The 12,043-nt window shown below is 46.0% G+C and overlaps 1 protein-coding gene across 6 annotated transcripts in view; it reads left to right on the forward strand.

The window, feature by feature from the left end:
• SRGAP3 (SLIT-ROBO Rho GTPase activating protein 3) overlaps window positions 1-12,043 on the forward strand; it is a 250,339-nt gene that overhangs the window by 110,807 nt on the left and 127,489 nt on the right. For all 6 annotated transcript variants that reach the window (XM_070455600.1, XM_070455601.1, XM_070455602.1 and 3 more), the window contains exon 2: window positions 9,743-9,935. In XM_070455600.1, the coding sequence (XP_070311701.1) occupies window positions 9,743-9,935 (193 nt within the window). The remainder of the gene's footprint in view (window positions 1-9,742; window positions 9,936-12,043) is intronic.

Raw genomic sequence — 12,043 nt, forward strand, 5'->3', positions numbered from 1 at the left:
AGTCATTTTCTGCTGTTTTTTCCTTCCAGAATTTTGCAGATGGGAAAGCCAAGGCGCAGAGAGGCTAACTGATTTGCTGAAGTTCACACAGCTAGCAAGCTTCAAGACCAGGCTCTGAACTCAGCAAGTCTGATCCCAGACTCAGCTCTTGGCCCCGCATCACCCAGTGGCCCATTTATCAGGGCTGAGGCAGCGATAAGATTTGAGAAACAAACCCATTCTGGGTCTGATCCCTTGTGTGGGTGGGGAGCAGAGTTAGCCGCCGGCACCACCTAGCAGGGTCAGGCCAGCCGGGTTTGAATCCTGTTATTCTCACAGGTCCTTTACCTTCTCGTGGGCCTCAATTTCCTGTAAAATGGTGTGATAGCCACCCGTTCCCTGCTGCCCACTTCTGTGGTCAGAAGTGATGAAGGATGCGAAAGGGCCTGGTCAAAGTTAATCAGGGACGGACTGATGCCAGTGGTAGGGGTCCTAGGCAAAACGAGAGAGGTAATTTAATACAAGGTGCGGTGAGCCTGCTGGAGTCTGCGGACAGGAGCTTGCTTCCAGACGGGAGGCGGGCTCCGCTGGGCCGGGCGCGCGGCCGGCGGTGGTTGCCGGGGAAACGGCGCGGCGCCGCTTCTCGCCTGGCCTCGGGTGCGCTGGACCCCTACCCGCGGAGCGCGGACCCCGACGCCCTACGGGTTGCGGGGCCCCATGACGAGGAACCTTTTTAGGTGCACGAGGCTGGGAGACCAGGCTGGGGTGCAGGGCCCGCGCCGGGGCTGTGGGGCTTTCGGTGCAGGACTTGGAGAAGGAAAGAACCGTGGGCCCAGGCTGGCGAGGAGGTGGGGAAGGACGGGGGGAACCCAGCGCCAAGAGGCCGAAGGATGATTCACCGGCTTGTCGCGGGGCGATCCGCCGTCCTTGAGGGCCTGCGGACAGAGGGCGCGGCCTGGGCCTGCGAGTCAGCCAGCTCTGCTCTCTCCGCGCGGCTGCTGCAGCAGGGACGCCCCCTTCTTGCCTTTTATTGCCTGCCCGCTGGGTACCAGGCACAGAGCCGGGAGCCTCATGTGCACACCACCTCTCGCTCTTTTGACAAACCCACCAGGAAGGTATTGTTATTCCCAATTTTATAGACTAGAAAAGAGACTCAGAGAGCCAAAGAGACTTTACAAAGTGGAGAAAACCAGGTTTGGAACCCAGGCTGGCTCTCCCCAAAGCCCATAGGCTGTTCCCTTCCTGCTGTGTCCTGCCGCCTCTCAGTGAGGCTGTTTGCAGAGGGTCTTCTAGGCGTCTGGCACATCCCACACGTTATTTCTAGTCTGATCTTTGCAGCAGCTCTGCAGGATATCTGTAGTTACCTGCCTTTTACAGACTGGAAAACAGCTCAGAGAAAATGACTTGTCTGCCCAAGACCTCACAGTGGCCTCTGGCAGAGACAACAGCCCACCTCACGAGAGCAGCTGGGCTCCAGGCTCTGCTGCGTTCATCCTCTCTGCCTCTGCTAAGGCTGGAAGAGGAGGGCAGTGGATCCCTCAGGATGCTATGCGCTGGGCTGGCAGCAATGAGAATGGATCTCCATCTTGCTGTTCTGCGGGCCCCATTACACTGCTGTAGTTGGAGGGGTTGAGCGTAAAATCTGAGTAATAAAACATGGATGTCACTCTTGCCTTAGGTCTTTATTCCACCTGAGAAGATGAGAAATGGCCACAGAAAGCAATAATAATAAATGAGAATCATAGCTAACCATTACTGAGCCTTGCATACAGCACTATCCAGTTGAATTTTCTGCAGTGATGAAAATATTCTGTAGTGTCCAATATAGTAGCCATGCTTTTGAGCACTGGAAATGTGGCAAGTGCAACTGAGGAGTGAATTTTTTATTTTGATCAAATTTAAAGGGCCACGTGTGGCTAGTAGCCACTGGGTGCAGTGCTGATGTATATGAAGCACTACACGAAAAACTTTCTTCATGGTCACTTATCAACCCTTAAGACCACAATATGAGATAGATTATTATCATCCCCATTTTACAGGGGGAAATAAACTCTGAGAAATGAGGAAATGTTCTCAAGTCCACCAGCTAAGTATGTCGCAGGGCCAGGATTTGAATTGATGTTTCCCTCCACCGTAGGAGGGCCTCAGGTCAAGGTCAGGTTGCAGTGGGGGACATGGTGACAACCAGAACCAATGAGAATGGCACTGAGATGATGGATGGAGTGTGGGAGTGGAGACTGGAGGTGGAGTGGTACTCGATCCTTGAAAGAGAAGGCCTGGAGAACCCCAGGAAAAGCACCCTAAACTGGAGATTGGGTCATCTTGGTTCCTGTCTACCCCTTTCTCTGGATTTGAGCCCTGGCTCTGCCACTTTCTGGGTGACCCTAGGTACTCCCACCCCCTCCTTGAGTCTCAACTGCTTCATCCATAAAGTAGGAATGAGAACAAGTGCCAGATTCAGGCAGGATCGTGCAGTTGTGAAACATACCATTCTCCTTGTTTGCTCCTGAAATTTCATCCTGAGGAAGGTACACCAGCTGCCTCTGTGGAGCAGAGGGACACACACTCACTGGATCTTGATTTTTAGGATGGATACAGACTGTGAAAGTGGAACTTGCTCTCCCAGGGAGTGTCAGAAAACGTACCACATTCTCAGGACAGGGTGCAAGGATGAGAATTCTGTGGGGCCTGCTCTTACGGTCATTCTCTGGCCCCTCCCTCTAGCCCAGGAGAGCCCTCCGCCGGCTAGGGGCAGAGGCCTCTGGAGACACGTTATTGGCATTCTTAATTTCTAACTGGTCAGACCTGTTAACCAGAGCTGCAGGATCTGTATCACATTTCTGGCTTTGTCTGACTTTCTTTGCTCTCCTTTTTATTGTGGAAAGTTTCAAACATTACAAAAAGTAGAGAGAATAGTATAAGAAGCCTCTTCCCCATGTTCTTCACCACAACTAAACTTCTTCAGTCAACTCAAAGCCAATCATGTTTTTTTGTTTGTTTGTTTTTACCTATAGTATGACCACTCCCTGGTCCCCCATCAAGGTTATTTTGAAGTAAATCCCAGCATGTCAGCTTTCTAATTGTGCCGGAGACCCTCTCATAAATTTCTGGTGGGAGTGCAAGTTGATGAAGTCTCAGGGAAGGGCACTTTTGCAGTCTCAGAATACTAAGACCAATCACTGCCTTTGGATCTAGTACTGCTCGGTGGAGAATTCATCACAAAGATCACATCCCTGCATGTGTACAAAATGAGGCTTGTATATGGTTGTTTATTCCAGCACTTTTTATGGTGGTAAATGATTGCAAACAACCTAAACGTCCAGGAAAGGGGACTGGCTAAAAAAATTAACATTTGGAATATAGAATATAGAATTCTATAGTGCTTTAAAAAGAAATGTGAAAATTCTTTATAAAATTGCATGGGTTGATTTCCTCAATGTATCGTGTGTGTGCATGCATGTTTTGTTTTTGGTTTTTTTGACTGCTCCATGCAGCAAGCAGACTCTTAGTTCCCCAATCAGAGACTGAACCTGTGCTCCCTGCATTGGGAGCACGGTCTTAGCCACTGGATCACCTGGGAAGTCTCCAACCCCCACTGCCCTGAAGTATTTTTTTTTTTTTTGAAGTATTCTTTAAAAGAAAAAAGTACAGGACACTGTGAATGTCATGCTATAATATGCATAAAAACAGGGGAGATAATATTTTTCAAATATGCCATTATTTATAGAAACATGAACTTGGAAACTTGGTTACCTTGCTAGAGAGGGACTAGGTAGCTGGTGAACAAGGGTAGAAGAGAGAAGTTTCTCTTTATACCCTTTCTAATTTTTGAATTTTGTACTAATTTTAAAAACTAGAATTCCCCATTTTTTCTTTAAACCTAAAACTGCTGTTAAATTTAGCTTTGTTGTTGTTGTTTAGTCACTAAGCCATGTCCGACTCTGTAACTCCATGGATGGCAGCATGCCGGGCTTCCCTGTCCTTCACTGTCTCCTGGAGTTTGCTCAGATTTATGTCCATTGAGTCAGTGATGCTGTCTAGCCATCACATCTCTCTGCTGCCCCCTTCTCCTTTTGCCTTCAACCTTTCCCAGTATCAGTCTTTTCCTGTGAGTTGGCTCTTCACACCAAAGTATTGGAGCGTCTGCTTATTAGTTAACAAAAAGGCATTTATCCAGATGGAGTGAGGATGACTTGTGAAAGTCACTCAGTTGTGTCCAACTCTTTGAGACCCCATGTACTATACAGTCTGTGGAATTCTCCAGGCCAGAATACTGGAGTCAGTAGCCTTTCCCTTCTCCAGGGGATCGTCCCGACTCAGGGATCAAACCCAGGTCTTCTGCACTGCAGGCTGATTCTTTACCGGCTGAGCCACAAGGGAAGTCTTATGACTTATGTTCACATGAAAACTTGCCCCAAATATTCATAATTGTCAAAAGGTGAATGGATAAAGAAACCATGAATATTATTACAGAAAATGGAATATTATTCAGCAATAAAAAGAAATGAGCTATCAAGCCATGAAAAAAGACATGAAAGAAATATAAGTGCATATTACTAAGTAAAAGAAGCCAGTTTTAAAATGATTCCAACTCTATGACATTGGAGGAGCAAGGAGGGGGGAAAGGGTAAGTAGGTGGAGCACAGGGGATTTTTAGGGCCGAGCCTTGAGAATGGGCTGTCCTGTATATTCAGGCTCTTGGCATTTTTAAATTAATAAACTTGTGATTAACTTGTAGCAAAAGCAATAGAAGACAAAGGTTAAAATAAAAGAAACAGATGCAGTATGGAGTCAGATTTGTTCTGTCCTATTGCTCCATGGAGAGTGACACAGGGAGAGAGCTGTGCTTCAGGACAACTTCGCTGGGCCTCACGCCTCCGTAAAACCCGGAGGCTGTGCCAGGAGTCAGGGCGGTCACCTGCAGCTCTAATGTTCTGATATCAAAGCCTTTCCCAGCTCTCTAAGCCCCTTCTCCTCCCTGCCCAACCCCCTCTTATTTTTCTGCTCCTCAGTGCTGTGCCGAGATTGGAACCATTCCTGGGGGACCGTCTTCTGAATGAAGTCTATGCCTTGCAAACAGTTGTTTTATTTATTTATTTTTCTCTCTCTTTGAAATCTCCGACCCGAGAAAAGCCAAATCTGTGCTGGCTCTGAGGAGGAGCAACTTGGAAGGGAGGTAGAGATAAGGAGATGGGTAATCAGATCCCAGCAGGTGCCGCAGCGCGGGCAGGCAGGCAGCAGTCTGGCTCCTGCCAGGGCGGCTCCTGTGAGAGGGGCTTGACTCTGAGCTGTCCAACTGCTCCAGCTGGTTGTGTGAACTGAGGGAGGTTTCTCCGCTGCTTCCAAGTCGTCTCCTGACAGCGAAGTGTGATTTATGAGATTTCCCTCTAAAATAGGAGAACATTGGCTCCTGATAATGCCCTGTAATGGAGGAAGGGAGTGGCTGCAGCATTCTTGGTAAATACTATCTCTTTAGCCCACCATCTTGTTACAAAAAGGATACAAGAAATTGAATACAGATGGATTAAAGTCTTGAAAGAAAATAATATGGCCTCATTTTAGTGAGGTGTCTAGAGGGTCATTGCTCTCAAACTGAGGACCTAGGCTTGATTCCTAGCTTAATTGCCACACACCAGCTGTTATGACCAGAGGCTACTTATTCCTGCACCTCCACTTCCTCATCTGTGGAGAAAAGGTGGGGGAATACTAGTAGCACCCACTTTAGAGGGGATATTATACAGATTATGTGAGATAAATATCCAGAGAACTCAACATCAGGCGTGGAACACATGGTGTGCTCTGTAAGTACTCATAATTATTATTAAGGTTATTTTGAGTCCCACATAGTAGATGGTCTAAAAGTAATTTTTTAAATATTTAGAAAACATTTTTATAACTACGTATTAATATGGCAGGGCTTGCACTTGTGGGACTGACAGCATCTCAGTCCAGTTTAACAAGTGAGCCATATCAAGGAGGGCCTGTGTAGATTGTTACAGTCAATAGAGCAAAATGTGACCTTGGACACGTTCCTGATGAGTTTACACAGAGTCTTGGTTTCTTCAACTGTAAAAATGGATAATAAGAATAACATCCATGTCTGGTATGGGTATAGTATATGCATAGCATGTGTGAATGTGTGTGGGGTGTGTTTGGGATGTGGTGTGTTAGTGGTGTGGGTATGTGGTATGTTTGTATGAAAGTGTGTGGTGGTTGTGGTGATTGTGTGGTATGTGTGGTATTTGTGCAGTATGTGAGTTTTTGTAGTATATAGATACGACGTGTGTGTGATGTGTGTGAATGTGAAGTCATGTGGCATGTGAATGTGATGTGTGTGTTGTATGTGGGTGTGTGTGGTGTGTATGTTTGTGTGTATGTGTATGTGTATGTGTGTTGGGCGAGATTCCCATAATCACAACATTTGATGTCCTTGGGTAAAAGCACTTTGGTAAAGGTAAATAGGGATTTGCTATACAGATATTGGTATTTGTGCTAGGAGAATCCGCTGTCAGATCTTAAATTTCTTTTGAGGAGCTAATATGACATGCGTCCATGAAAGAATTAAAAGAAAACAGCACAAGGCGCTCTGAGACTAATTGCATGTACCATGGGAGTTCAGAGTGGGGTCATGAGGGCTGAGCGAGCCGGGACTTCCTGGGAGGAGCAGTGCTTGGCCTCTAAAACACTGGTTTTAAAACTGTTTTGCTTGCCTACCCTCTACATGAACTTTGGGGAAAAAAAAAGTCTCTTTTGCCTCACACATTTTAACTTGACATCTGAAATGTTCACCGGAAATTTAAACAGTTACAAAGGATATCATTTCTGCCATATTGTAAATATTGACCTTGTAGAATAAAATTACTCTACCCTCTTAACTGTATCAAATGCAAACTAAATAACAGCAATTTTTAGTTTGCCTTTTTATTGATGTGTCACTTATGTACAGTAGAATGCTCAGATCTTAGTGTGCAGCTCAGTTAATTTTTACCAGATCAAGGTGTAATGGTCTATCTCCAGTATTCCAGAATGCAACCTTGCACCCTCTCTCAGTCATTACCCCCAAAGGTGATCATTTCTCTGAACTCAGTCACCATAAGTTATTTTTTGCATGATCTTATTTTTTTCCTTGCTACTTTCCATCAACATGGTAGCAGTAGATCATTTTTTCCCTTATCATATGGTATTCCATTGAATGAACATCTCACATTTAAAAAATCTTATCTACTCCTTGCATAAATTCACTTTACCATTAATATTTTAAGACTGACAAGCATTTTGAAATAAATTGTCCCTTTGAAAAAAAATCTTATGTACTCTTAATGGACATTTTGGGTTGTTTCTAATATTTAGCTCTATAAGTTTCTGTGAATATTTTCCATATTTTGAGTGTAGACATGAACACTGATTTCTTCTGGATATGATCTATGGGTGGAATTGCATGGTGGTAATTGGCCACCTCATGCGAAGAGTTGACTCATTGGAAAAGACACTGATGCTGGGATGGATTGGGGGCAGGAGGAGAAGGGGAAGACAGAGGATGAGATGGCTGGATGGCATCACCAACTCGATGGACATGGGTTTGAGTAAACTCCGGGAGTTGGTGATGGACAGGGAGGCCTGGTGTGCTGCGATTCATGGGGTTGCAAAGAGTCCGACACGACTGAGCGGCTGAACTGAACTGAACTGAACTGAAGATAAATACCACAAAACATTTGTATCCACCACCACTCATCAAAAATTACCTGTACAAGTCAGAAAATTTATAGTTATATTGTTCCTATCTTTACCTTCTTGAACTCATAATTCCCTTCTACTTCCTTCACAGAATTTTACATAATATGTTTTCATGCTTGAACTTTTTTATTGATTTTTCTTTTTGTCCAAAATATGTATGTAAATTGAAACGGACATTAAAAAATTTGCTTTGACCATAAAACCCTAAGTATCTTTATTTCATATTGATTTATCATGCAGTTCATCAAAATAATATCACTGTTTCATAATTTGATAAATAATTACTAAAAATAAAAAGTAAGACAGAATGGGTGCTTCTCAGCATGAGATGGATAGGATGGCGTTAAGGTTCACAAGGACCATCCAGGGATCTCGTTAAAATGCAGATTGTGATTCAGAAGGTCTGGGTTGGGACCTAAGGTTTCTAATAAGTCTATGGGTGTTGTTTCTAAGACTAAGACTTCTGTCTGTATCAACAAGAGGAAAACGGGAGTGGGAGGGCAGTTAAAGACAGACTTTCTCCAGGTATAGTCAGGACTGACCAAGGGCTGTGTTTCTAATAAGCCTATGGAAGATGCTGATGCTGCTGGTCTATGGACCACACTTTGTGTAGCCGGGGTTTATGGTCCCTAGATTAAAGAAGTTTTGCTAGCACCAACGTTTTTAACTGTTCTCTACCTTGACTCTTTGAGAAATTGTACCATAATCAGATTCTGAATAAGGGAGAAGATGGCCTTCTGCAAATAGAGAGGATGGTTGTGAAGAGGCAGATGGAAAAGGAGAGATGCTGAGGCACATTCTCAGGCAAAGGAAGAAAGAGTGGGAATGGAAGTAGGATCTCAAACCTATGCCTTTGTAACAGTTCCTGCCGTGCACCCCCTGGCAAGGCTTCCAGTGCCCCAGAGTAGCGCTGCATGCTTTGAAGACCACTTTTCCAAAGGATGCTAAGATGTACTGGCCACCTTTTCAGACAGGAGGCCCGTTTCTACAATAGGATTGGACATGTCAGGGACTAGTTTGAAGGAATAGTGAGTTCACTGGGGGGAGATACAGAGAAGTTTGGGGTCAGATAGTGGGTGGCCTTGAATTCCGTGCTAAGGAGTTGGACTTAATACTCAGTCAGAGGAGGGCCCTGGAGAGTTTTGAGCAGGGAGCTGGTGTGAGCACAGTGTGGAGAGACTAATCTGCTGGGCAGCCTGTGGGATGGTGGGGAAGAGGTTACTGTGTGGTGATGGCAGCAGTGACAAAACCACTGGGATCCGGCTGTGATTTTTATCTCTAGCCCCTGCTTATGAACTTTTGCCCTGGGTGCACAGACCTGGTTTGCTCTGTCAGGATTTCCTGAAGCCTGGACTACATTCTCTGGTGGTACCTGAGATGGTGATGCATGGAATCTCAAGGTGATTGAGAGATAAATAACCTAAATAACCTTAAATAACCCTGAAACCTGAGAGTGAGTGGCATCCCTTCTGCCCTCGCTCAGTCCTGACTACACCTGGAGGAAGTCTGTCTTTAACTTCTCTCATGCTCCCAATTTTCCTCTTGTTGATGGAGACTCAGAAGCTTAGGATTCGGGCCTTTGGTAAGCAATAGTCTCTGGAGAGAATTTTAACAAAATTTTTGTTTTTGTTGAATCAAGTTTCTGTGTTCCAAGACAGCAAGTGGTTCTAGTTTTACCCTTGCCATAATGACATTAAACTGTATGTTTTAAGTAAGTTGTTTTCAGTAAGAAAAGTGAGTGAATTTACTAGATCATGTGGAAAAAATAATAATGCAGGTGATGTGTGGATATGGCAGAAATCGTGGTGGTGACATGCGGTGATTCAACTTTGGGAGACATTGGGTTACACTGTGGGAAAACCTGGCATTTGCTCAATCGTCCTGCCAGTGCCTGGAGAGGCTCTGGGTGGTGGGTGGTGGGGAGGGGGCGGCTGGCATTGCAGTGCCTGGGCCACTGGCGGTGGGTGGGCTGGGCAGATTGCCCTGCTGTCCCCTCCACCTCATAGCCTGCTCCTGCCTCTGCCTACAGAGATCCGCACGCAGCTGGTGGAGCAGTTCAAGTGCTTGGAGCAGCAGTCGGAGTCGAGGCTGCAGCTGCTCCAGGACCTCCAGGAGTTTTTCCGCCGGAAAGCCGAGATCGAGCTCGAGTATTCCCGCAGCCTGGAGAAGCTGGCTGAGCGCTTCTCCTCCAAGATCCGCAGCTCCCGGGAGCACCAGTTCAAGTGAGAAGGGGCTCAGGGTCTGGGGCGGTGGGAGGCAATGCTGGGAGGTGAAGCAGCAAGGAAACCAGGATTCCCTGGGGGCAGATGGTGGGCTTTTAAGGCCCAGTGTCTGCAGGTGACTTTCATCTCCAGCCCTCAGTCTTCCTTGGTGTAAAGTGAGGGTAGAAATAGTTGCTACCCATAAAGATGCTGAAAGGAATACACGATGGACCAAGAGAAGCACTTGTCACAGACAGGAAGTGCTCAATAAATGGTTCTGTTGTTATTATGCCACCAAGCACCAGGCTCTGCCACCATCCGGGCCCAGGTGCCAGCCCATCGCTTTTCAGGACATCCTGACTATACCCAGTTCTCTTTTATCTGGGGGTCAGCCAGCCCATGTCTGCATTCCTTCAGCACAGTGGCCTTGGAATTGCTTCTCTTTGGAATAGATGCTCAAAATATTCCTGTTCCTTCCTCCCCTGGAGGATGGTGCCAGGCTTAGTTGCTTATTTATATACACACACCCTCCAGGTCCTAATTTCTCATACTCCAAGCTCGGATTTTGAGGAGAGAAGGAGGCTTGATCCTCTTGGGCACATCCCTGGCTGAGTCCTCAAGCTGTAAATGCCCCCTAGCTCAGGACCCTGAGGGGCCAGCGGCCAAGTGCAGATAGAAGCCATGACCTTACCAGGTTGCGTCCCCCTCCATCTGTTTCCCCCTCGGTCATGCTCCCTGGAGGTCCCCCTCCTCTGTGAGTCATCTCTCCAGTGAATGGCCCTCAACCCTGGGAGACCAGAGACTTGCTCCATCCTGTCTGTTCCGTTCCTCTTTCCTCTGGGTTCAGTCTCTTTTTTTCTCTTTACACAGGTTTAAATTGTGGTCAACTACACATACATAAAGTTTACCACCTTAAATATTTTAAAATGTACAAGTGTGTGTCATCAAGTCCATCCATGCTGTTGTGTAATCATCACCCGCACCCTTCCCCAGAACTCATCTTAGTAATGTGAAACTGCACGCTGTGAACAGTGCCCCATTTCCCTTTCCCACCCCCATCCTGGAACTCACCCTTCTACTCTCTGTCTCTATGAATCTGACTGCTGTAGGGACCTCAGATATGTGAAGCATACAGTATTTGTCCTTTTGTGACTGTGGCTTATTCCACTTTGCATAATGTCCTCAAGGCTCACCCAAGTTGTCACATGTGTCAGTGTCCTTCCTTTTTAAGAGTGAGTGATAATGCTGTTGCGCGTATAGACTACACTTTGTTTAGTTGCGTCCTCCTTTCTCTCTCTGTGTTTTGCATTCTACTCTGGCCAGGGAGTGCTCTTCCTTCAAACTCCCCTCAACATCTCCTTACCTGGGTGCCTCAGCATTTTGAGCACTCAACTTCTGTGCCTTCTTCCCTTGACATTTGGGGAGAAGAAATTGCCTTATTAAAGGGCAGAAATTCATTACACATTTGCAAATACCATGCATGTTTTCCCACCCAATCACATCTCTCCAAACTTTCACTGCAGGAGGATACTTCTGTTAATAACTTACTCCCAGGCACTGTCTGGGCCCTTTCATACATAATCTCATTTTTCTGATATTTTGGAGAAAGCATGTACTTTTTAAAAAAATAAAACTAAAACACTTTTTGTTACAAATGCAGAGAAGTAGAAGAAAAAAATCACTCACCTGCAATTCAGAAGCTCAGGTTTTGGTTTCTTTTCATGACTGTCTTTTAGTAACAACAACAACAGTAATGATGTATTGAACACATTACCTGAGCACTTGCTTTGGGTCAGATCAGTATCCCTTCTTAAAGATGACAGAAAGGCTTGTACAAACATGTCTGTGGGCCAGTTATTGGGAAGTGACAAATTTGAACCTTCACTCTCATTCTTCCTCCTTGGCCTGAGATGAGAAAGGCCTGGGTGTGGTCTGAGAGCAGCCATGGACTCTGAACACTCTGCTAAAACCACAGACTCAGACGCGTACAGAAACCCACATCTCTGGCTGGGCTGTCACGGGAGCCATTCAGGCTGCGTGGTTGGGCTGGAGCTCAGCTTCCGCCCCTCTCCTTCCTCTTGATTTGGATTCAGCTCCCTCTTCCTGTTCTCAGTGTGGACACGGGGGCG

Source organism: Odocoileus virginianus, chromosome 26, assembly GCF_023699985.2.
Source record: "Odocoileus virginianus isolate 20LAN1187 ecotype Illinois chromosome 26, Ovbor_1.2, whole genome shotgun sequence".
Taxonomy (NCBI): domain Eukaryota; kingdom Metazoa; phylum Chordata; class Mammalia; order Artiodactyla; family Cervidae; genus Odocoileus; species Odocoileus virginianus.